The sequence below is a fragment of the Kogia breviceps genome, chromosome 10 (assembly GCF_026419965.1).
Source record: "Kogia breviceps isolate mKogBre1 chromosome 10, mKogBre1 haplotype 1, whole genome shotgun sequence".
Taxonomy (NCBI): Eukaryota; Metazoa; Chordata; class Mammalia; order Artiodactyla; family Physeteridae; genus Kogia; species Kogia breviceps.
Window position 1 is genome coordinate 52,108,180 of NC_081319.1, and position 25,161 is coordinate 52,133,340.

General features: G+C 36.8%; 1 protein-coding gene across 47 annotated transcripts in view; it reads left to right on the forward strand.

Annotated features, from left to right (window-relative positions):
• Positions 1-22,884, forward strand: part of CLASP2 (cytoplasmic linker associated protein 2) — a 181,024-nt gene extending 158,140 nt beyond the window's left edge. For all 47 annotated transcript variants that reach the window (XM_067005787.1, XM_067005791.1, XM_067005788.1 and 44 more), the window contains 9 exons: positions 570-713; positions 2,045-2,151; positions 4,090-4,243; positions 7,450-7,678; positions 14,279-14,472; positions 14,972-15,100; positions 17,276-17,482; positions 18,549-18,665; positions 21,138-22,884. In XM_067005787.1, the coding sequence (XP_066861888.1) occupies positions 570-713; positions 2,045-2,151; positions 4,090-4,243; positions 7,450-7,678; positions 14,279-14,472; positions 14,972-15,100; positions 17,276-17,482; positions 18,549-18,665; positions 21,138-21,224 (1,368 nt within the window). In that variant the 3' untranslated portion in view covers positions 21,225-22,884. The remainder of the gene's footprint in view (positions 1-569; positions 714-2,044; positions 2,152-4,089; positions 4,244-7,449; positions 7,679-14,278; positions 14,473-14,971; positions 15,101-17,275; positions 17,483-18,548; positions 18,666-21,137) is intronic.
• Positions 22,885-25,161: the final 2,277 nt, after the last annotated feature.

The following is a 25,161-nucleotide window of genomic DNA, read 5'->3' on the forward strand; positions in this document are numbered from 1 at the left end:
GCCTGTGCACCACAACTACAGAGCCTGCACGCCACAGCTACTGAGCCCATGCGCTTTAGAGCCACACGCCACAACAAAAGATCCTGCGTGCTGCAACTAAGACCCGATGCAGCCAAAAAAATAAATATTTTTTTTTTAAAAAGAATCCTGTATTGAGAAAATGAAAATTAAAGTGCTAAGTTGCTCTTGATGGGCTTTGTATAGTTTAGGGATGTAGTTCCTTATTTTCATCCATCTTTCTTCTTGTAATAATTTTTTTAGGAAAACTGAAGTAGGAACATATATTGACAGAGTAATCCTAGAAACTGTCTGGTTGACTTTTGCCATTGATTGTTAGGTCGTGTTGTTATACTTTTCATATTCCTGTCTTACTTTCAAAAAATAAATGGTAAGTCAAATATTTTTTGATTTTATTCTTCCAGCAAAGAAATTTGAAAGCATATAAGAACATCTTTTTCCTTGGGAAAGATGGCCTTGCACTATTGAACAGAAATGTTGAGTGAAGAAAATGGTCTCCTTTGAGTAACCAAAATATATTCATATGCTTCTTGTATGTCTTTCTTTTCTAGGCAGCGCAGTCAGTCCTGATTTCCTTATTTGAACTCAATACCCCAGAGTTTACAATGTTATTAGGAGCTTTACCAAAAACTTTTCAGGATGGTGCTACCAAACTTCTTCATAATCACCTTCGAAACACTGGCAATGGAACCCAGGTCTTTTTCAGTTATTTTCTTGGCCATTGTATAATGTGATGACTGATTAACAATAATTGTTTTTTTTTTTTTTTTACATGAAGTAAACTTTGATCCTAATGTACAATTTTTGCATCTGCATTGGGCAGCATTTTCTGAGCAGAATTAAATATTTTCCTGGAAAGAATAGAGTTCTTAGGCCTATCATGTTTCTATTATAATTTGGTGTACGTTAGGATGGTGGTGAACGGTGGCCAGGGTATGAACAAGGAAAGTGAAATGTAGCAGAACTTAGATGAGGGCATCAGCTTTGCAAGCCATGAGAATTAGGACATGCTCTTTAGATGAACCAGTCCTTATTTGAGGACCAGAAAGGATGACTTATTCCAGGAATAACAAATAAGGCCCGAGGAGGGTAGTACTTTAAAGGATATTGTTCACATTTAATAATAACAGGCTTGTCAGCCCATAGGTGGTTGGATAACACAGGATTTTGTTTTGGAGAAGTAAGATCTGAGTAAATGAAACATTAGTGTTATATCTAAATGATATCAAACCATTTACATAATATGCATGAAGAATTGAACTTAAGTTTTAAAAAGACAAAGAGAGCGATACCTTTGCTAATGGATAAAGGAGAAAGTAGATGCACTTATGGCAGGATTAAGGTAATGTTTAAGGGGGAGAACAATCTGAGAACAATTTCTTGGGACCAAAGTCAGTTTTTTTAAAAGAAGGGGGAATTCCCTGGTGGTCCAGTGTTGAGAACTCTTCACATCCACTGCTGAGGGCCTGGGTTCGATCCCTGGTCAGAGAACCAAGATCCCACAAGCTGTGCGGTATGGCAAAAAAATAAAAATTAAAAAATTTTTGAAAATAAAAGGAGAAAGTATTGTTTCGTTATATTTTAAGAGATAGGTAAATTACTAACATGACCAGATTCTATTCCTTTGGTGTCTTTGTAAAAATCATTTGTAAATCAAACTCAAGAGGGAACAGAATTTGAGCATTCGTAACGGTTGGAGGAAGGAAAATTGGCTCAGAGCAGGGAGCTAATTTAAAATTGTTAATTTGGGATCTTGTTTAATCTTTGAGGAAAAAGATATTGTGGTAATATTTGAGAGAAGGAAGTCTGTGAGGAGAAAAATAAAAAGGCTTAAAGAGCTAGATTTCTGAATGGGAAGAAAGTTTTTTCCCACAGAAACTAGAGATAAGTACATGAATATTTAAAATAATGACCTATAAGTATGGCTTTCTCATGTTGTTCAACATCTTGATTGTATGGCTTCCGGAAGAGCCTTTTGGTTAAACTACCTGTCATATGTTAATGTTTATTTGACTCCGTCCATCAGGGTTCCATGGGGAGTCCTTTGACAAGACCAACACCACGGTCACCAGCCAACTGGTCCAGTCCTCTCACTTCTCCTACCAACACGTCACAGAATACTTTATCTCCAAGGTAATAAAAGGGTTATTTTCCATCATGGTTTGTATTTGCAGATTCCCCATTCTTGGAAAAACAGACATTAATATAATTCCAGTTGATTTCTACTCAACTTGAAAGGTCTTAGACACACAGAAACTTAGCAAAAAATGTTAAGTTTATTCCAAAACTAACCCTTTAGATGATAATAATGTATAGGATATGGAACTGTTTTTTGTAAGTGACAGGAAAACTTAGGGACACAGCTTTTGGAAATTACTGCTTGTTGCATTAAGAAGCATAGTTAGGGCTTCCCTGGTGGCGCAGTGGTTGAGAGTCCGCCTGCCGATGCAGGGGACACGGGTTCGTGCCCTGGTCTGGGAAGATCCCACACGCCGCGGAGCGGCTGGGCCCGTGAGCCATGGCCGCTGAGCCTGCGCGTCCGGAGCCTGTGCTCCGCAACGGGAGAGGCCACAACAGTGAGAGGCCTGCCAACCGCAAAAAAAATAATAATAATAAAATAAAAAAAAGAAGCATAGTTATGTTTCTCAGATATGCTGTATAAATCCATTAATTGCCAATTGTGTCTTTCAATTATGATACTCAATATAAGTGATGAGGTCAAGTTATAATGATGAATATTTAGATCTAATATTGGCCGGCCACCTCTAAAAATAGAAGAAAAAATTAACCTTATAGACAAAAATGTAAAAATAAAAAAAATAGGGAAAGGTTAAATATAAAATGGCAATATGTATAGTTAGGAAAAGATGTGACTGTGAGATTGAGTCTTAATAAGACATGTCAAATTTTCACACACTTGTGCAGTTCAAGCATGAGCTATATTTCAGATGAAGTTCTTAACTCATTAGTGGATTAACATTATTTTCCCATCTCCTGGCCTTTTAAAAAATTTTGCCTAGGGAATTCCCTGGCGGTCCAGTGCTTAGGACAGCACGCTTCCACTGCAGGGGGCACAGGTTCAATCCCTTGTCGGGGAACTAAGATATCTCGCAAGCCTGGCAGCCAAAAAAAGTAAAATAAAATAAAATAAAAGTTTTAAAATTAAAAAACTTTGTCTAGTGGGTCATATTTGTACTTACCAGCTTGATTTTTGTTATTAACCATATACCATAACATATGCTTCATCGTATTCATTACAATTATAAGATGCTTCATTATACTGCAGACCAATTGCAAACTTATCATCTAGCCTGTTTTTTCCATGTTATACATATGTGACAATTTTGATGGCTAAATTCCAGACTCAGTTGAATTTCAGAATCTGATTATAGAATTCAGATTAGTAACACTTATTATGTTCACTGTTAAAAATTCTCAGCCTTCTTACAGATTTATGTAAAATACATTTATCTCCTCTTTAAGCAGTACCATTATTGTGAGTTAACCACAGGGGTTAGCAAATTCTCTGTAAAGGGCCATATTGTAAATATTTTAGGCTTTGCAGGCAATGCAGTCTTTGTCACCTCTACTCAGCTCTGCTCCTATAGTGTGAAAATAGCCATAGATAATAGCTAAATAAATCAGCATTGCTATGTTCCAAAATTTTACTTATGGACACTGAAATTTGGGTTTTATGTAATTTTCTTGTGTCATGAAATGTTATTGTTTTGATTTTTTTCTCAACTATTTAAAAATGTAAAAAAAATTCTTAGATTTCAGGGGTCGTAATTTGTTGGCCTCTGGTTAGTCAGAACATTTTTGAAGGTGAAAAGACAAACCAGTTGTTAAGGGCTGTGCATTCTAGAGTCACTGTAAGCTGCCCTTGATGGGCAAACAGTGGGACATGTTCTTTAGCCATGTGTAGCTATCAGGTTTCGTTTTGCTAATTATGCTTTAGAAGCATATACATTCTCTAATCCTGTCTTTATAAATATCCTGTGTAATCTCCTCAAATGTATTTGTATTTTAAAACTATACATAAATAAAAATTAATTGTTGTCTTTTTCATAGTGCATTTGATTATGACACAGAAAATATGAATTCTGAAGATATTTATAGCTCTCTTAGAGGTGTCACTGAAGCAATTCAGAATTTCAGCTTCCGCAGTCAAGAAGATATGAATGAGCCTTTGAAAAGGGATTCTAAAAAAGATGAAGGCGATTCAGTGAGTATTTGAACATTATTACATTGCACTTGTTTTCATTAAGAGTTTTTTATTTTGTTTTCTTTTTAAACTTTGCTTTCTGTCATTTTCAAAGATAATTTTCCAGGGGTCAGTTAGTATTTACTGAGTATCTACCATGTGCCAGGCACTGTTCTGGGCAGAGTTGCTGCCCTCAAGTTCCTCGTATATTTTTGGGTAGAGATGAGTACTGTGGAGTTCTAGGTTAGAATATAAAGTGAATCTATTTTAGATTAAGTTGTAAGGGAAGATGACATTTGCATTGAGACCTAAATAAAGTCATACAAGATCTCGGAGAGAAGAATTCCATAAAAGAAGTAGCAAGTGCAAAGACATTTAGATGGGAGCAAGCTTTGTACAGTTGAGAACTGGGATGAAAACCAGTATAGGTACATGGACCAGATCACGTGGCTCTTGTAGGACAAAATAAGGTGTTTAAACCTTTTTTATTCCTGTTCAGTGTAGTGATAGTGATTTGTTTCATCAGTTTCTGCAGTTCCAATTAAGAATGTTATGACCCATTTTTCTGACATTTGTGAAAATTATTGCTCAGTTTGTTACCCCACCATTATACAAAAAAGTTTTTTTTTTTTACTCTGCTTCTTCTTAGGCTTTTCTCTCACAGCTTAGACTTTTCTCAGAACAAGCTATCCCACCATTTCCTGTAGAATCTGTGGTTTTCTCAGTGTTTACAAAATTATAGAACTTTGCAGTGCTTCAGCAAATCTCTACAGGGCTCCCTGCTCTGCTTCCTGACTTCTTTCCTGCTATTGTTTTTCTCCCCGTGCCTGTATGGCAGATGAGCGTAGTAAACTGGATGCCAAAAACCTGCTTACCACTCGTATTTGAGGTTCCCTACCCCAAAAGCTGCCTGTGGTACCAGTAACAGGTTAGTAAGAGTCACTGCTTAATTGAGACTTTCTCCCCAGTGATATCAGGGTACAGTGTCAGGAGCCCAAGTAGTGGATTCTGGCAGAAGTGAGTTTGGCATTTACTCACTAGTCAGATTATCACTTCTAAGCCTCCATGTCTTCCTAAGGAAAATAGGGATATTACTGCATACCTTAAAAATTATTATGCATATAATAAATCATATGGCTCCATCCAGCCCAGACCTTTCTCCTGATTTCCAGATTCATACATCCAGCTGCCTGTTTGAACCTCTGATCTTTCCTCCTAAACTGTTCTTTTCTATTTCAGTTGATAGCAATGCTAGTTGCTCAGCCAACAACCTTGGACAGAACAGTTGTCCTTGTCCCATCTCTTTTTCTCATCCTCCCTACTCCGTCCAGCAGGAAATCTGTTGACTCCATCTTCAAACTATAAGCCACAATCTATACAGTAGACTTTTTTCCCTTGTTACCTCTCTGGCCTCATCTCCTACTACTCTCCTCTGCTTTAGCTACATGCTTCCTTGCTGTTCCTTCAACTTACTGGGCATGCTTTTTTTTTTGGCTCTGTTGGGTCTTTGTTGCTGCACGTGGGCTTTCTCTAGTTGTGGCGAGAGAGGGCTACTCTTCGTGTGGTGCACCAGCTTCTCATTGCAGTGGCTTCTCTTGTTGTGGAGCACGGGCTGTAGGCGTGTGAGCTTCAGTAGTTGCAGCATGTGGACTTCAGTAGTTGCAGCACGCGGGCCCTAGAGCTCGTGGGCTTCAGTAGTTGTGGTGCGTGGGCCCAGTAGTTGTGGCTCGCAGGCTCAGTAGTTGTGGCGCATGGGCTTAGTTGCTCCATAGCATGTGGCATCTTCCCGGACCAGGGATCGAACCCGTGTTCCCTGCAATGGCAGGCAGATTCTTAACCACTGCGCTGGGCATGCTTTTGCCTCGGGGCCTTTGTCTTGGCTATTCCCTCTGCCTTAAACATTCTTCCTGCAGATAGCCATGGCCAGTTTCTTCACTTCCTCCAAGTCTTTGCTCCAGTAGCTTCTTAGTGACCACCCTATTTAATCTTCAGCCTCCTCTCTCCCACCTCGGCACTTGTGATCCCTTTAATACTGTACTGCCTCCCATACACTAATTACCTCCTACCATACCACATACTTTACTCATTCATTATGTTTTCTTAATGTCTCTGGCCCTCCACTAGAATGTAAACTTCATGAGGATAGACGGCATTCTCTCGTTTGTTCAAGAATATATCCCCAGTGCCAAGAATAATACCTAGCATGGAATAGGTGCACAGCAAATATTTAAAGGATGTTTGTGAAGGACCTAGCTAACAACTTAGTACAGAGTTGCTCAGTAGATGGTGGTAATGGTGATATTGATGATCATAATTGATATTTTGATAAGTATGTTAATGTACCCGAACTCCATCAGGCATCCTTCCAAAAGTTATGCAGTCCTTTTGGGACTTTTTAATTTTTTCTTAAGTAGGCCTTTTTAAAATTTGGTTTTCTTATACTTTGTTGACATACTGTCATTGTATAATTTACAACCTTAATAATGAAATCTGGGAGCTTTTAGTTCTGTGTTGCTAATGAAAGTGTTGCTAATGAAAGTCCTTTTGTATCTTTAACTGGCATAGAGAAACTGTTGCTAGTCACATTGTATATATTGCTTGATCAAGCCACTGGCAAGGAAAATATAGGAATCATTGGAGACAGCATTCTTTTTTTTTAACATTTTTATTGGAGTATAAAAATTGCTTTACAATGGTGTGTTAGTTTCTGCTTTATAACAAAGTGAGTCAGTTATACATATACATATATCCCCATATCTCTTCCTTCTTGCATCTCCCTCCCTCCCATCCTCCCTATCCCACCCTTCTAGCTGGTCACAAAGCACCGAGCTGATCTCCCTGTGCTATGTGACTGCTTCCCACTAGCTATCTATTTTACATTTGGTAGTGTATATATGTCCATATATACACTAACACTCTCTCACTTTGTCCCAGATGCTTCCCCCTCCCCTGTCCTCAAGTCCATTCTCTAGGAGGAGAGACAGCATTCTTTTACAGTTCTTATTTGCCCTTATGGCTGTGGTTTCTTTACATCTCTTCTATAAACTGTGACTTTTTGCATGTAAGTTTTAACTCATCATGTTGATTTCCATTACTTAATTTTTTTTTGGCTGGTTATTGTTACCTTTTTAAAATAGCTTTTGAAGCAGTAGGGAAATATCTTTTTAGAATTTCAAAGAGATTTAAAAAGGAGTTAATTTGCTCTGCCTTCCCCTTCCCATTAATAGACCTGTGGCGGTCCTGGGATGTCTGACCCAAGAGCAGGAGGTGATGCTACTGACTCAAGCCAAACAGCCCTTGATAATAAAGCTTCATTGCTCCATTCGATGCCTGCTCACTCCTCTCCACGCTCTCGAGACTATAATCCATATAACTACTCAGATAGCATCAGTCCCTTCAATAAGTCTGCCCTCAAGGAAGCCATGTTTGATGATGATGCTGACCAGTTTCCTGATGGTATGTCCTGGGTCCTGCTGCTACTGTCTGTGTTTTGGAGGACTGGTAATCAACGAAGCAAACAAAATATGCATGCTTTTTTATTGTAACTCCCTAAAAAGTAAGGATCTTTGGGGGTGGGAACGTTCTCTCCTATCTTCTAGGAGCTCATTTCTAGTGGTTTGGTGGTTTTCTGACCCTGAATAAGAGGCAGATTAACCATCCTAATATCATCCTTGAAATCAAGAAAACCTCAGTGACCTCCCAGAAACAACTGAAACTAGTTGTAGCTTATAAATTTAGTCTATCTCTAGACACATTTCATTTAGTTATTAATTTTTAATACCACAATGACAAAACCCTTTGAAAGGATACCCATTCTTTACAATAGCCTTTTGAGTGTGAAGTCATACACTCTTTAATAAGATACATTCAAGAACCAAATATGGGAAAAGCTACCATTAAGATTTGGAGTTGACTTAGGTCTAAGCTCTGACACTATGCTGCATCACCTGGGAAGTTGGTTGACCTTCCTGAATCTCACTTGTCCCTAGGCTGGAGATGCTATGTTACCTGCCCTTCTGATCACAGTACGCAGTAAGGTTTGGATAAGGTGTATAAGAACTGACTGTAAAGTACAAAACACTGTAAATGTTTTACTTATTTTTAACAGTAAGGAGTTACATTCTTTTCCTCTACAAATTACATGATCCATTAATTCTTTTCTTAACTAAGTAATGTATAGTAATATATAACTTTATGTAAATAAACTTGAAAGTCTCCCCCTCAACACTTTCATGATTTCATACTTAGGTAATTTCTAATTTTCCCTTTATTCCCTCAGTGTTGCTGTCAGTGAACATATTTCTGCATAAAATTTATGTACACATACAGGTAATTCTAAGAGATTTCTAGGGATAGAATTGCCCAATTAAGGGATATCTGTAAGTTTGTTTTGAAAGTTACTACCAATTACCAACTCAAAACACTTGGCCAGTTTAAGTAGTACTGATTTCCTCACCAACCCAGAATGTTTAAGTTTTTTTATTTTTTGTCATTGTGATGGATATAAAATAGGTCATCCTAATGAACATTTCCTTAATTGTTAGGAAGACTAGAAATTAGATACCAGATTATTTTTAAATTTTTCTTATTTTGATGAATAGAAAAATATCTTCACTTCTGAATTTCTTTGATTACTAATGAGGTCAATGAATCATATTTTGGCCAACATGTCATGTTAAGGGACTTAATATATCACATATATCACAAAGGCAAAATTATGACAACATACCAAACTGTCTAAATTACATAAGAATCTATAAAATCACCACAATTATGCACTTTGGTGTATTTTAATCTATCATAAATAGTTGACTATGCTCTTGAGGTTTAGTCATGATAGCAGCATAACAGAAGTGTGTGAATTGGACCTAGCAGCAAAGTGCCCTTGGAACCCTGCGTAGTAGCAACATCCTGGTGATTGAGACCTAGCTTTAGCAGCTTAATTTAAATTGGTTTTAAATTATTTATGCACAGAGGTCACAACTGACATTTCTTGCTTTGGCTCCGCTATATGTATATCTCACATATATATACACTATATATATATATATATATATATATATATATATGTAGGGGGTTTTTTTAAGTATTATTTCAAAATAGTCAAAAGCTTAAAAGTTGGGAGTACAGTAGAAGGAACTTTTTCTTGAACCATCTGAGAGTAAGTTGCCAAACTGACGCTCCATCACTTCAAATACTGGGACATACTTTCTATAAACAAAGACAGTCTCCTGTGTAATTACAATATATTCATCAAAGTCAGGGAATTATCAGTGCTACATTAACAACTACCCATCCTTAGAGTTTTTCCACTTGTCCCGATAATATCTTATAGTGGAGTATCCAGTTCAGAATGTCATGTTGCATTTAATCATCACATCTCCTTCAGTGTTCAGTCTTTTCTTGGCTTTCATGACCGTGGCACTTTTGATGGTTAAAGACCAGTTATTTTGTAGCATTTTCCTCAATTTAGGTTTGTCTGATGTTTTCTTATGATTGGATTCAGATTTTTTTGTACTCTTGGCATCAGTATCACAGAAGTGTCAGTGCGTCCTTCAACTAACACATGATTTCCCTTTGCCCCAAGATTGGTGATGTAATTTTGATCACTTGATTATGGTGCTGCTAACAGGCTTCTCCACTATGAAGTTACTCATTTTGTAATTACTAAGTGTTTTGTGGAGAGGTACTTTAAAACTGTAAATATCCTGTTCTTCATTAAACTTAAATTTTATTTATTTTAAAAAAATAAATATTTATAACTGTACAGACACATAGTTTCCTGTTGTATTCAATGGGCTATAATGTTTAACTGTCATTATTTATTTTGATGCTCAAATTGTCCTTAATTTGACCATCAGGATCCCATTCAAGCTGGCTTTTGTGTCCTTTTAACATGTCCCCATTCTTACATTCTGACACAGTAAAATCTTATACTGTCCTTGCTTCAGTCCTGGAATCAACCATTTCTCCAAGGATCGATCCTTGGTTTCTTTTAACAGAAAATGGTCTTTAAACACTAAAGTCTGGGCACTAGGTGTACTCACTGCTGGTGGGACATCACTACTCCCCAGACCTCTAAGTGACTAGAGCTAGGGAGTGTGTGTGTTTGGGTGTGCACGTGCATGTGTATACACGCATGCACGCTGATTTATATCTATTGCTGTATCTGTCAAAAGCTATGTGTTTATAGCAATAACTCCAATTCTAGTCTAGCACCATGAGATTAATTTTAGTTTCTCCCTTTCCATATTAATAACTCCCTGTGAGAAACCTGACTTCCGTTATCTTGAATATACTTACTTATTTGATCAGTCCTCCTGTGTGCAGCCAGTTCTCCATCTCTGCCACCACCTCCTCACCTGCGCGGATGCACTCCCCACCCTGCTGGGCTCTACCATTCCACCCTCAGCTTCCTTGGCCTCCATGCCATTCTGCTTGGGCTCTGACACATCACACCTAGTTGCCACTACATGTGGACACACTTCTTGTTCTAGCTGAGCTCTGAAACCCTATCTTTCCCACTCTTACGTGTGGAAACCATCCGTACTCTGCCTGGGAATCTGTCCCTAGGCCTGTAATTTTGATAAATGGAAAAATATCTTCATTTTATGAGATTGAGGAATTGTGTTTTTACCAGCTTCTCATGTTGAGGCTTGATATATCACAAGTACCACAAAGCCAAAATTATGACAGCTTAGCAAGATCACCCCCTTATTGTCTAATTCTCTTCTCCTTTACTAAGGATCATATATTTCTCATTTGTTAAAGGAAAATATCTTTGGAAATTATATAACTGAAACCTAACTGGGTAGAATATTTTTGAACTGGAGAATGTTATTTCTTCACAGCATAATACTTGATTGACTTCTGAAACATTTGAAGGTAGATAAGCCTTCAGTTACACCAAAATAGTAGTTGTTCCAAGCTTCATATAGCAATTGTTTTCATTTACTCTCTATTTTCTTTTTTAAATTTGAGGTGGGGAAGACCATATTTGACATTATTTTATTGTAAACATTGCTGACATTATCTTTTTTAATGTATCAACCTCCATTTTGCTGTTTTGATTTTTCTTTTATGCCCTGCCCCCAAGTAAAATTTCTCCTTATTTTGTTTTTAAAATATAAAACTTTTGTCAGGAGATAATTATTTTGTTCAAGTAGGAATTTGTTTTAAAATTCTGAGACTTATTATCTCTTAGTATCTGTAAGACACATCTTACTCAGATGTGTCTGTACATATTACAGACAGATACACACATTAGTGATACATTTATCAAAACTAACAAGTCAAACCCACTAATGGCCAGTTCTAATTGTGACCTTTGTAAAGTTTACCGGGGACTATAATATTCCAGAATATGTACTACTTCTAGTGAGGATGATACTGTTATTCAAGGGAGACTCATATTTCAGGCCCAGGTCCTCACCATGACCCTAGGAGGTGCGTGCTATTTTCCCATTTTACTGATAAGAAAACCCAGCCTCCACAATAATTGAGAGCGTGCTCCTATCACACAAAGGCTAAGGGGCAGAGGCTTGGTGAGACTCCAGAGCCCGTGTTCTTTTCACAGAACAACAATGCTTCTGTGTGTCAGAAGAGGAAATATAGTTGATTCTACTTTATCTTAATTAATTCAGTATGTTAGGTTTATCTCATTTGTATGATATAAATAGTTCAGTTTTTTAACAAATAATTTATGTGCTTTCTTTGGCAGAAGTTATTTTCCTCTCAGTCAGTCATCTGTCCAGACCATTATATGACAAGTCATTTCTAATTATCTTCTAGAGTAATTACAAAGCCTATATTCATGAAGAAGAGAACTGAGTTCCTTTGAAACAAAGCATTTTCTTGAGATTTCCCTTTATTCAGCTGAAATAAAATAATACTCTTATCAGAATGATTTTATGACATCTTTGAAAGTCTGATAATGAAACTTCACAGGAGTGATTTTTGAGCGGTTTATAGAGATGCATTGATCCTGCTGCAGTAGTTCCTGTTAAGCCAGCAATATTGTTCTAATGTTGGTCTATACAAATGAGATTATTATAATACAGTTTTTATTCTCCAAGTTAAGATCTTTGAACTCAAATTTCTTATTTTTCATGGTTTTGCTCTGCATTTTGCAGAGGTTCTTCCTGATCTTCCAAAACCCTAATTTAGTTCTCCTCAGTGATCATTCTTTCTAGATTATCTCAAGTTTTTAAATTCAGTAATCACATTTTGTGCTCTGTGTATGAGTGTATGGGAACCAGAAGTTCTTTGTGCTCTTATTATAGTTCCATGAAAGTTGTCCTAACAAACTTCCTTTTTTTTTTTTTTTTTTTTGTGGTACGTGGGCCTCTCACTATTGTGGCCTCTCCCATTGTGGAGCACAGGCTCCGGACGCACAGGCTCAGCGGCCATAGCTCACGGGCCCAGCCGCTCCACGGCATGTGGGATCCTCCCAGACCAGGGCACGAACCCGTGTCCCCTGCATCGGCAGGCGGACTCTCAACCACTGCACCACCAGGGAAGGCCCAAACTTCCTTTTTTATAGGCAGTGAATATTGTCATTGCATTTTGGTTCAATTTCCCTTCCCTATCATCTGTTGGTTTTATTCCAGTAGAAGTCATCTGTTCTAGTAGTTCAGCTTGATTTCCTTTCCTCAGGTTTCTGAATCCTCTTAAGTGAAATATAACTTTTCTTTCCCTACTTGTAGTTGTGGGTTCCCTGAGACCTATAATGTCAGGCCATTGGTGTCTCTAGGTCAGTGGCTAACTAGCTGGCAGGATGAGGCACAGTAGCTTCTGTTTTTATGAACCAGTTGTGAACCATCTGGCAAACTACAACCTCAAGGTTCATTTTTGGGAAAAGTGCTCTTTCCTCTTGAGTGTTTCCTTTTGTAGGCAGCAACCCTCTCCAAAAGGCCAGCATACTCATGCCAAGTGAAGCTACAGAGAATACAGCTCCACAGTGTTAGCTGTCTTTCCTGGAGACTTGGGAGAGGGAGTGACCCCAGGTGTACCTTCTAGGCTCAGGCACCATGTTCTATGATTATTTTATTCCAGAGAATGAGTGAGAAGGGAAAAGAATCTCTGGCACAAGCTCAAGCAAATGCCTGCCCAAGTCCCTCAAACCAGAATTTATCATGTATTTTATCATCAAAAGAATTTAGGAAGAACTCTGGTATTTTTTTAATGTTCTGATGTGAACTTTTGGATTTAACTGTCTTTCCTACAAAGATTTCTCAAAGCATTATCTGATGACTTTGAAAAATTAACAATTTGTCCTTTAACATTCATAAAATTCATGAGTTTATAATTATACTTTAAAAAAAAAAAGCAAAAACAAATGAAAACTCCTTGATAACCACTGGGCCCAACTCTTGACTCAGAAATTTAAAGGGAAATATATTAGGTATTCTGCCTTTTCTATCAAACTGTATTTCAGGGCAATCAAAATAGCTCTAATTGATAAACTCACTCTCTCAAAAGAATTCCAACCCATTTTTAACTCCTAATAAAATAATTGATTCAGCAACATCAGTGGGTGAAATCATTAGTTAAAAGGTTGATGGAACTTTACAATAGTGGGATCAAGTTGTTACCAGTTAAATCCAGTGATCATTTATTAGTATCACTGAAAATTGAGTACCCAGACACTGTAAGCCTCCTGGCATGACAACATAGAAGTACATGCTGAAGTGTGTAAGGATGAAATGATACATTTGGGATTTGCTAAAAATTTTTCAGAAGAAAAGTTGGGGGGGGTACGAAGATGATGTAAGAATGGTAAAATCTTAATAATTTTTAAATCTGGGTGATGGGTACACGGGGCTTCATTATACAATTCTCCTGTGAATTTTTATGATAAATGGTTTTAAACTAGTATTGAGGTTTTGGGGATGACAGATGGAAAAGAATATTACTTGGTCATTTTTGTTTGTCTTTGGGTTTTTTTTTTACAAGCAACTCTCTGTTTGTGTTTCATGATGTTATAACGTTGTCATCCCCATACTTGTGAAAGTTGACCTATAAAGTTACAGAATTAACATCATGTCCTTATGACAGATCTTTCCCTAGACCATTCTGACCTGGTTGCAGAGTTATTGAAGGAGTTGTCTAACCATAATGAACGTGTAGAAGAAAGAAAAATCGCCCTCTATGAACTCATGAAACTGACACAGGAAGAATCTTTCAGTGTTTGGGATGAACACTTCAAAACAATATTACTTTTATTGCTTGAAACCCTTGGGGATAAAGAGGTAAAATGGCAGAATATGTAAACAATAGCCTGTTTTTCCTGTCTTGGATTGCCTGTCATTGCCTATTAATCAAGTGCTACACAGATTTGGAAATTGGGAAAATGAGTCTTTTCTGCTGCTTCTTTCTGCCTGAAATTTTCACTGTAAAGTACTTTTTCTTCCCAACCAAGCAGCTCAATGATTTTCAACAGTTGACAACAGGGAAAATGAAAGGTTGCTGACAAAATTTTTGTAGGAGAGTACTTTTTTTTGCATATTTGAATTAGTCGTTCAAAAGTAAAACTTCCTTTTTAACAGAATGTAGTGGTTCTTGGTTTCTTTAAGAAGTATTAGTTTTCAACCAGAGATGTGAAAACTTAATTGTATAGTATACTGCATATTTTATGCAGTTGTCTACAATTCCCCCAACCCATATTAAGAGCCTTAAGTTACAGAAATGGAAAATGTAAAGATCGTCTACAACCCAAAATATTAAAAACATTAAAATATTTCTTCTTAGCCTACAATCAGGGCTTTGGCATTAAAGGTTTTAAGAGAAATCCTAAGGCATCAACCAGCAAGATTTAAAAACTATGCAGAACTGACTGTCATGAAAACACTGGAAGCACATAAAGATCCTCATAAGGAGGTAAGTGACCTGACAGTACTTCTGATATTATTACATGAAACATACAAACGTTGTTTGAAAGTACTCTTAGCAAGCATTTTCTTAATGTTCAAGGTAGTATCTGATTGAGAAGCAAACATATAATCTTTTCTGTTTAACGAATTATATTGATACCATGGCCTTTTACCTAAAATAGGTGAGGTCTAGGATATAATTTATCTGATTTCATTTTCTCCTGTAATTCACTTTTAGATTTCCATTTAGAGTTCACCAATCTTAACTTCACTTTCCATTTACCAATAAGAATTTGGTTTTTTAAAATAACTAATGAAGATAAGAATCATTGTTATTTTAAAGTGGTAAATTGCCTGTAGGAGCTAGATGTCTGTTAAAAGTTTACTCAGTAAAACAATGAGGACAGCTTTCCTGAAAGAGTCCTGTAAACCTGTCTTGCTACATTATAGTCAGGATATCCCCATCATGACCAATGACACTGATGGGATAATCAGTGAGTTGAGATAATCATAAGGACTTTTATTAAAATAATTAGAAAAGCAAGTTTCAAATAGGGACTGCAACTCTAAGAGAAAGCATCAGAGCAATACATAAGCAAAAGACAAGTCAAAAAAAGTTAAAACAGCAGTGAGACAAAATAGATTAAAGTTAAATATAAGATTTAAAACTGTAAAACTCTCAGAAGAAAGCATAGGTGTGAATCTTTGTTACCTTGGGTTAGGCAATAGTTTCTTAGATACAATACCAAAAGCAGAAATAATCACCAACGAAAAAAAGAGTAAATTGAACTTTATCAAAATTAAAAACTTCTGTGCTTCAAAGGATGCCCTCAGGAAAGTGAAAAGACAACCCATAACAAAGGAGAAAATTTTTGCAAATCATGTCTGATAAGAGACTAACCACCATAATATATAAAGAACTCTCATAACTCAACAATGAAAAGGTAAATAACTCAGTTTTTCAACGAGCAAAGGATCTGAGTCGACATTTCTTCAAAGAAGATATACGGATGGCCAATAAGCACATAAAAGGATTCTCACCCTCATTAGTCTTTAGGGAAATGCAGCTAAAACCACAATGAAATACCACACTTCACACACATGATGAAGAACGATACTAAGAAATGTTAGTGAGGATATGAAAAATTCGAAACCCTCTGGGTAATTCACTTTTCAGAAGCTGTGACTGTGAATCTTATAGGAGAGTGAGCCATAACTTTTAAATCTACCTGGATTTTTAATCCGATTTTTTTTTAAATCCACTTGGTGTTTAGTAGTGGTACATCTGTAGCATCTTGCTGAAGGCTTAAAAAAACTATGTCATATTTGTACTTTAGTTATCCACCTTCTGACCTAAATAAGGCCTTGTAGCATACCAGTTTTTACCAAAGATAAAATTGACATTCTTAAGCTGTTAGAGCTGAAATTAGCCCTAGGTCTTCTGACTTGCAGTGTATTTTCCACTATACCTTTCTAAGTACCTCTCACAGATTGAGAGCACAAATGAGACAATACCAAAGTAGCAGCAAAAGCAATAATTTTTACATGTTTTCAAGACCATCTTTAGAGATTACAGATTCCAATAAAAATATAGATAACTGTTTCTTCTCTTCATTGCAGAACCAGTGTTTTACCCTCCCCAAGTCCAATACAGAAGGAAAGAAAATCATTATGAACAGTAGGGGAAATAGCCTGTTAACTTGAAAACATATTAATGAAATGATTTTTATTTTATTTTATTAATAACGTGATAAAAGGCACAAGCCCTCCTGGAGTTGAGGGTCCTAACAATGAGCAGGGTCTCAGCGTGGCTGATGCAGAGGACTCCAGTCCCAGTGTAGTCTAGTTGGACAGAGCCTCCACTCCCCTGCAGAACTAGACCACAATATCATGTTAAAGTTGCTTTTAATCACTGAATCAAGCCAACATTAAGAGAACACAAGTGAAGGAAGAATGATGTAAAAAAGCACCATGTTTCCATCTTCTAGCTTCAACAGTTATCAACATTTTACCAAACCTGTTTTATCTGTACCCTCATCTTTTATGTTTGTTTGTTTAGTGTTTTCAAAGAAAATCCCAGATATCATGTCCTAGGACATATTTCATGAAGTGTATACATCCAGGTCACAGTATAAGTTCTACAAAATTACTTCCCTGCTAAATGTTGACCTCTTTGTTTTAGGTGGTGAGATCTGCTGAGGAAGCTGCGTCAGTGTTGGCCACTTCAATCAGTCCGGAGCAGTGCATCAAAGTGCTTTGTCCCATCATCCAAACTGCAGATTACCCAATTAATCTGGCTGCAATCAAAATGCAAACAAAAGTGATAGAGAGAGTTTCCAAGGAAACCCTTAACCTGCTTTTGCCAGAGATTATGCCAGGCCTAATACAGGTAAGCAGCAAAGCTTGGAGGAATAAGCTATGTGTGATACATTTGGGACTCAGTTATTTGAGGCACTTGCCAGGCAACACTAGTGGCATGACCAAGCCTTCCTGCTGTCTTAGGTGTTCGGAGCAAAGGCTTTCCGTAATTAGCTCTGTGTGTGTGTGGTAGAATATACATAACATAAAACTTACCATTTAGCATGGTAACTTACCATTTAATGTGGTTTTTTTCTATGCATACAAACCCATACATATAAATGCTTTTTAAAAATGGGATCATATCTTGTAACATGCTTTGCTTAACTTAATCATAGATTGTGAACTTTTTCCATCCAATAAATAATATTCTATAATGTAATTTGAATGACTAATATTACATAGTATGTATATTAAGATCCCTACTGAAGAGAGTTAATCATTCATTTCTTTGTGCTTCTATAGTATTACCTTTGTGACTCTGTTCTAAGCCGAATACTACTAAATTGTGAGGTCCTTGAAGATAAGATCCAAATCTTTTCCTTTCTTATCTGTGCTTTGGTGCTAAGAACAGAATATACATAATAGGTGTGTGTCGTACATATAGTGAGTACTGAATAAATGTTTGTTGGATGAATAACTTAGAGTAATGGTAGGGATGGGCCAGATGTTAAGCTTAATTCAGCCTGGATTACAGGAGTACCTTGACTGCTAGGCCAAGGAGTTTAGGTTTTATTCAATAGTGAGGAGCTGTTGAATTCACTACAGCTGAATGCTTTAGGAAGGTTAATTCAGAGACTTTGGCAGGGTGGATTGGCAGAGGGCCAGCCCCAGAGTCAGAGGATTGCAACTTTCCAAGCTAAGTAAGAAAGAACCCGATAAGGAAGGCTGACAGTGGAGTGGGGGTGCCGAAGGGGAGGTGGAGGAGGGAAGGGCACGTCTCTGCCTGAAAAGGTGAGAAATTAACTTTGTCCAGTCAGTAAAAATCTGTCTCCTCAGCACACGTGGGATCTCCTCTTTGAGTTGCACTTCTGTCTCTGTGGAATGGTACTTTCCTCAGATCCTTCAGGAGTGCTAACAAGGACTTTTCTTCCCAGGGTTATGATAATTCGGAGAGCAGTGTTCGGAAAGCTTGTGTCTTCTGCCTGGTAGCTGTTCATGCGGTAATTGGTGATGAACTAAAACCACATCTCAGTCAGCTCACTGGCAGTAAAGTAAGTAGTGCTGCTCTGTTCTAAAGATGGTGGCTGTGGGTCCTTCTTCAAAATTGAGTTCTTTGAGTGTGTTAAAGAGTAAATTTGGGGTATTCCCTGGTGGCACAGTGGTTGAGAATCCGCCTGCCAATGCAGGGGACATGGGTTTGAGCCCTGGTCCAGGAAGATCCCACATGCTGCGGAGCAGCTAAGCCCGTGCGCCACAACTGCTGGTCCTGCGCTCTAGAGCCCGCGAGCCACAGCTGCTAAAGCCCACGCACCTAGAGCCCGTACTCCACAATAAGAGAAGCCACTGCAGTGAGAAGCCTGCGCACTGCAACGAAGAGTGGGCCCCTGCTTGCCTCAACTAGAGAAGCCCTGTGCGCAGCAACGAGGACCCAGTGCAGCCAAAAATTAATTAATTGATTAATTAAAATAAAAAGAGTAAATTTGTTATTTGGATTTTAATTAGGCTTTGCGAATCCAACGTATTCCTCTTACCGTTTGCAGTTTAGCTGTTTGTACTTTCACATCTGTTACTCAGGTGAGGTCAGCGGTTTGGTAGGGTGGTTGGTAGACTGCTGTGAAAAAAATGCCTACAGCTTCTGGTTATTTATTGATCACCAACTGACTCTCCTCACTCCCACACCCAAATCCTTACCCCCAAGGGCTGTTTAATTAAGAATAAATAGTAGTTACATACCATGGATTTATATGTCCCCAAATATGGAACAATTGAACATTTAAAAATTTTTCCTTTATGAACTATGATAATCAAGTATTTGTTTTTCCTCTTTCTGTTCTTATTATGATCACAATAAATGTTTAACTTTGATTTGTTGTTAAAATAAATTTTCCAATTAGTCCTTAAGATGCAAAAAAACACAAAATCAGTCTTGCTTTCTTCATTTCTTTGATACTATAAAAACCTTGAAATTTGTTCTAAGGGGTGAGGATAAACTATGATTGTTGAATTATGATTTATGAACCGGTTAACTGGCAGGACACTCACCTTCATATAAAAAGTTTCCCAAATCCTAACAGTTGTCATTACTATAATCAAATTTATTTTTTAAGTAGCAAAGGGAAGAAAAAATACATAGAAGGAAAAAGAGCTCAGGTATATACCTTACAATAAGTACTTATACAAGTTATAGACAGATTAAAGCAGTGGGTCTAGGGACTTTCTGGAGGTCCAGTGGTTAACACTCTGCGCTTCCACTGCAGGGGGCGCAGGTTTGATCCGTGGTCAGGGAACTCAGATCCCACATGCTGTGTGGCGTGGCTGAAAGAAAGAAAGAGAAAGCAGTGGTTCTTAACCTTTTCTGTGTTACAGACCACTTTGAGCTTTAGGTATAATCTCATCCCAAGAAAAATAAATGCATACAGATAAATTTTACACATAGTTTCGGAGTGGGGGGTGTTCGGTGAGCCTCTGAATCTCGTGGACACCAGGTTTAAAAACCCTTCGGTCAAAGACAATGTTAAAAAAGCAAACTTTGGGGCTTCCCTGGTGGCACAGTGGTTGAGAGTCTGCCTGCCAATGCAGGGGACACGGGTTCGTGCCCAAGATCCCACATGCCGCAGAGCGGTTGGGCCCGTGAGCCATGGCCGCTGAGCCTGTCCGTCCGGAGCCTGTGCTCCGCAACGGGAGAGGCCACAACAGTGAGAGGCCTGCATACCGCAAAAAAAAAAAAGCAAACTTTGAACAACAAAGTGGTTTTCAGAGAAAAATGTATCCTGTATCCTGAGTTTTGTCATAAGTTTAAGTTAGGTCCTGATAATCCAGAGTTGTCTGTAGAAGAATTAAAATTCAGCACTTTACCAGAATACTAGGCAGCCAGTAGTAATGTTGCATGTGAAGACAGGAGGTGGGAAAAATATCTGAGAATGACATTAGGTGAAAAAAAAGTAGAAAACAGAATTGGATGTGCTTTGGTTCCAAACTATAAAAATATGATCTCATACAATAAAGACTGCAAAATGACAGAGAAATCAAAAACATTCTTGTTAGGAGAGCAGTGACGTAGTTGTCTGGGATCTTGGCTGCTGGAGCCCAAGTGCCTAATTGCCTCTCCTGGCCCACTTCTCTCTACCCCGTGACCTTAGGCAGGGATGGCACATCCTGTATCTCGATTTCCTGGTCTGTAAAATGTTGTGAAGATAAAAAGAGAGAAATTAAGGCAGTATATTGTATAGCACATACTGCTCAAATGTTTATCATTATTGTCTTAATGGTGACTTCTTTTTCTAAATTTTTTATGTTATCACTATAACATTTTCTGAAAAGGCATGCTAGAATACTCAGCCCTGAACAAACTGAGACTTAAAAAATTTTTTGAAATTCTTAATTATCAACAGTAACTGGGGCATTATAATAACCCCTCAGTCTAAAATACCTTTTGAAGCTCACATGTATAATTTTTTTTAATGAGCATCTTACAATAATTTAGAGCAGCTTTCTCACATGACATGTTTGGCTTGAATCTGCAGATGAAGCTACTGAATCTTTACATCAAACGTGCACAAACAGGTTCTGGAGGAGCTGATCCCACTACTGATGTTTCTGGACAAAGTTAGTGAAGCAGATGGAAGTGAACCAGGTCTCTCAAAGAAAGGACAGACAGACCACCCTCATCAATGAAAGGAAATTTTCAAATACATCTTTTGGAAGTTACCATTGTTTCCCAGTTTTAGTTTTTTGTTTTGTTTTGTATTTTCTGTAACAGAGGGCTATCCTCAGTCTGCATGTAACTTTTATGATAGTTATTCCAAATTCAAGAAGAAGCAGTATTAACATCATTTGGTCAATACAAAGTAATTTTTAATCTAATTCATCATTTCACATGTTTTACTTCTTTGTCCTCCCATTAACCTTTGCCAGTGTTATGACTGTATACATTTTTTTAAATGCTGGTTAAACAGGAATGCTTAAAGCTTTAAAAGTTTAACAGTCTTAAACATTTTTTGGCCTTTATTCAAATGCAGAATAATATTTTTATTGCTACTTTGAGTTTTGTTCCGTATCATGTCCTATGCTAGAAATATTGAAATGATGTGAAATAAAGCAGGACTAATCTGAACTACAGCTGGACTCTGTTGGTGTGATGGTGATACACATCATTAATTAGTTGCAACTTCTTTGGGGTGATCTGTAGTTTAAAACTAAGACCTCAAAGAAATGTTACAGAATCAGCCAGTTCTGTAAGGCTGATATCCTTTGTTGGTTGTTGATCTTGCCATCTTTATTTAAAACCATGTCCCCTCTATGATCCCTTAAGAAAGCTGTACCAAATCATCAGCCTGTGTTTTTCTTGTTACTTATTAAAATAGAAGGTTTCATTGCAGGGTTTTTTGGTTTGTTTATCTTTGTTGTGAATGATGCTTTTTTTATTTATTAATATCAAATTCACTTATGAATAAACTTGATAATGGAAACATTAAAAAAAAATCAAGTGCATGTGTGTCCTTGACCGTCTTCTGTTTCTCATTTAATAAACAAACTAATTATTGAGACATGGGAGTCGACCAGCACCTTTTCTTTAAATGGTGGAACCTGGTTTCCTTTTACCATGAAATTGTCTTACTTGAAAACATTGATCCTGATGAGAGAGAAGATGGTGCCAAGGTTATTATCTTTGTATAATGGGCTCAAATTCTCTACCTCTTCAGGGCTAATACTTTTAACTGAGCTGCTGCCTATAGTGTCTTTTGGAAAACTATTAAAAGGGTGATTTTCTGTTACTTTTTAACAAATTTTTTTAATCACCTTTTGCTACTCCTCTTATTTTCATGTGCAACCAACTTTCAAAAATTACCAGTTTTGGTGGAAGGCAAATTAGGTAATTTGGAACCAGGATACTAATGATTTCTCATCTTGACTTTTAAAAAAATCCTAACATAAAGTGAATTTGACTGGAAAGGTAAATACCTATTAGGGAGGCAATTTGCTTTTGTTACAGAGTTATCTGTACTTTCTTTGTTTAATCGAAAAAATGTAGAAATGTATGTAGAGAATTTAAGGCAAGAGTTCTGAATGGATGATTTGTGACAGGCTTTTACCTTCCTTCGTTTTTGTTCTAGCTAGCAGCAAGAAAATAGTTTCTATATATCCCCCCCTTTATCTGTAACAATTTTGTTTTCTGCTGTTAATTACATTGTGTATTTATAGTTCTATGCTTACTGTTGTGCATATACTGGCAATAAAACTGTACATAACATTACTTGAACAAATTAACAATGTATATCAGTTGTTTTTCCGTCTCACTGTGTGACAAGTCACTTATAACTAGGTTTTTAAAAATGTTTAGAAAGTCCTGTTTCAGTGGTATTCTCATGAATTTGTAAGTGTATCCAAGGAGAAAAGATCTGTCAGAAGTAGCAGCCACAAACCAATGTATATAGCTCTATATGCATGTATATATTATAGCTTATCCTTAAAAAGAAAAGGTATTTTAAACACTGAACTCGTCTCAGTAATGCTTTATGTTCCATGACCTTTGGTATGTTTTATAATCATTTTGGATCTAAATATTGATCTAATTTTGACCTCTTCTTTAAGGTCCTGCTCTGACTACTGTTGACAACTAAATAGAGTGGCTTAAGCTGAATAATAACTCTACTTGAAAACTTAGATCAAACACCCGGCATCTAAAGGCAGGCACTCAAGAAATGAATGAACTGAGTAACAGAAGAGTACAGTTTAATGTGACGAAGTGAAAGCTAAGTCATGTTTAAAATTCTGTTATTTCAGTTGATAAGACTATAAGAAAGTTATTGTTGACTGTTCAGACTGCTATATATAATACCTTTAATTTGTTCATTCCAGAAACATATTAAGATGTCAGCTATTAAAGAATGGTGATAAAAAGCTACTGGTTAAATTTTTTTCATTCTGCTTTTCTCCCCTAAGCTAATCATCAGTGTCATTCATTTACCCATGCTGCTGAGAACCAATTAAAACATATAATCACAGGTTTTAAAACATTTTTGTTTCTTGTGGGTTTCCAAAATCTGTAATAGACTTCTGACATTTTCAAGTAAGATATGGTTTGAACCTGAGGTTTCATATTTGGAGTAAATTTGCTATATTCCTTCATATTTTATTATAAACTTCAGGTCAAAATGACTTTTCACCAAGTTATGTCTTACAGTAAAAAACTAAAATCTTCAGGCTAGATCTATTTGTAAATTCAAGTGTTTCTTATTATTGTTCATTTAGAAAAACATTTACAGTAAATAGAAATGAGGATTAGTAATGTTATTCCATAATACATGAGGGTTTTTTAAAATTTAACCTTTGACATCTTTACTTTCTGTATTGTTTTAGTTCATTTTATTACAGTTAATCAGTATAGTTTTATAGCCATGCAAATGAAAGGTCTAGCATTAAGCTTTAAAAAAAACTGTCAGTTAAAAAGTTATCCATCTCTATTGTGGAATATTTGGAAAATAATGAAAAACGGAAGGAAAAAAATTACCTCTCATAGCATCACTTTAGATGATCTGTGTTGTTATTTTGTGGAGTGCTAAGATAATCAATTTGATTTAATGCTGAAAACTGTAAGGAAACATTAAGTTTTGTTAACCAGAGAATGACAAGATTAGAATTAGCTAAGATTTTGAATGCTTCTGTTCTGTGCATGTATTTAACAATACATTTTGAATATATTACTTCTTTGTTTTTCTATAGGATGACTTCTAACAGCAGCAAAATATTCATAGGTATGTGTGCAGCAAAATGCTGGGTTGTTGATCTTCACTGGATATTCTTATAAAAAATAGCTACATCTTTGGCACATCTCCATTTATTTCCTACTTGGCAATTTTATAGATTCCTTTACTATGAAATTACTAAATATAGAAAAACAATCGTTATTTAAAGATATACTAATTACTTAAATAGCTGGGTTTAAATTACTCTTATAATAGTAATCTAAAATAGAACAGGAAAATACAAGAAATCTTTATATGTATCGGAGTTTCAGTATTTCAAACTTACCTACATTCATCCATGCAGAAGATACGTGAGTAGTTGCCTTCAGGGAGACAGAGTAGAGCAAATAACCATGATACAGTGTGGTTAGTGCTATAGTAGAGAATAACACAGGGTGCTGATGGGAGCTAGGGAATGGGGGTGAGGGTACACAAGGTGTAATCACAGAAGGCTTCCTAGGAGAAGAGGTGATGTTTAAATTTAGTCTAGAAACTGAATAGGTCTGAGGCTCATTAGGGTGACAGGGTAGGGAGAGCAGAGGGGAAGCCAAAGAGCAAGGCAGTGCTCTATGAAGTAAGAAGCATTATGTCATGTCACTGAAACTTTTTAAACCATGATTTGTTTTGGAAAATGTAAAAGAAATCTCATATACTCTCTTAAAAGTCCCCATAAAATATCTTTCAAAAAGAAAAAAAAAACTGTGCATTCTCACAATCGAGAAAGCTTGGCTATAGCTTTTCTTTCAGGGGTTTTAGTTCAAAAGTTTTCCTTTTCTTGCAAAGTTATAATATTGGCTATAGC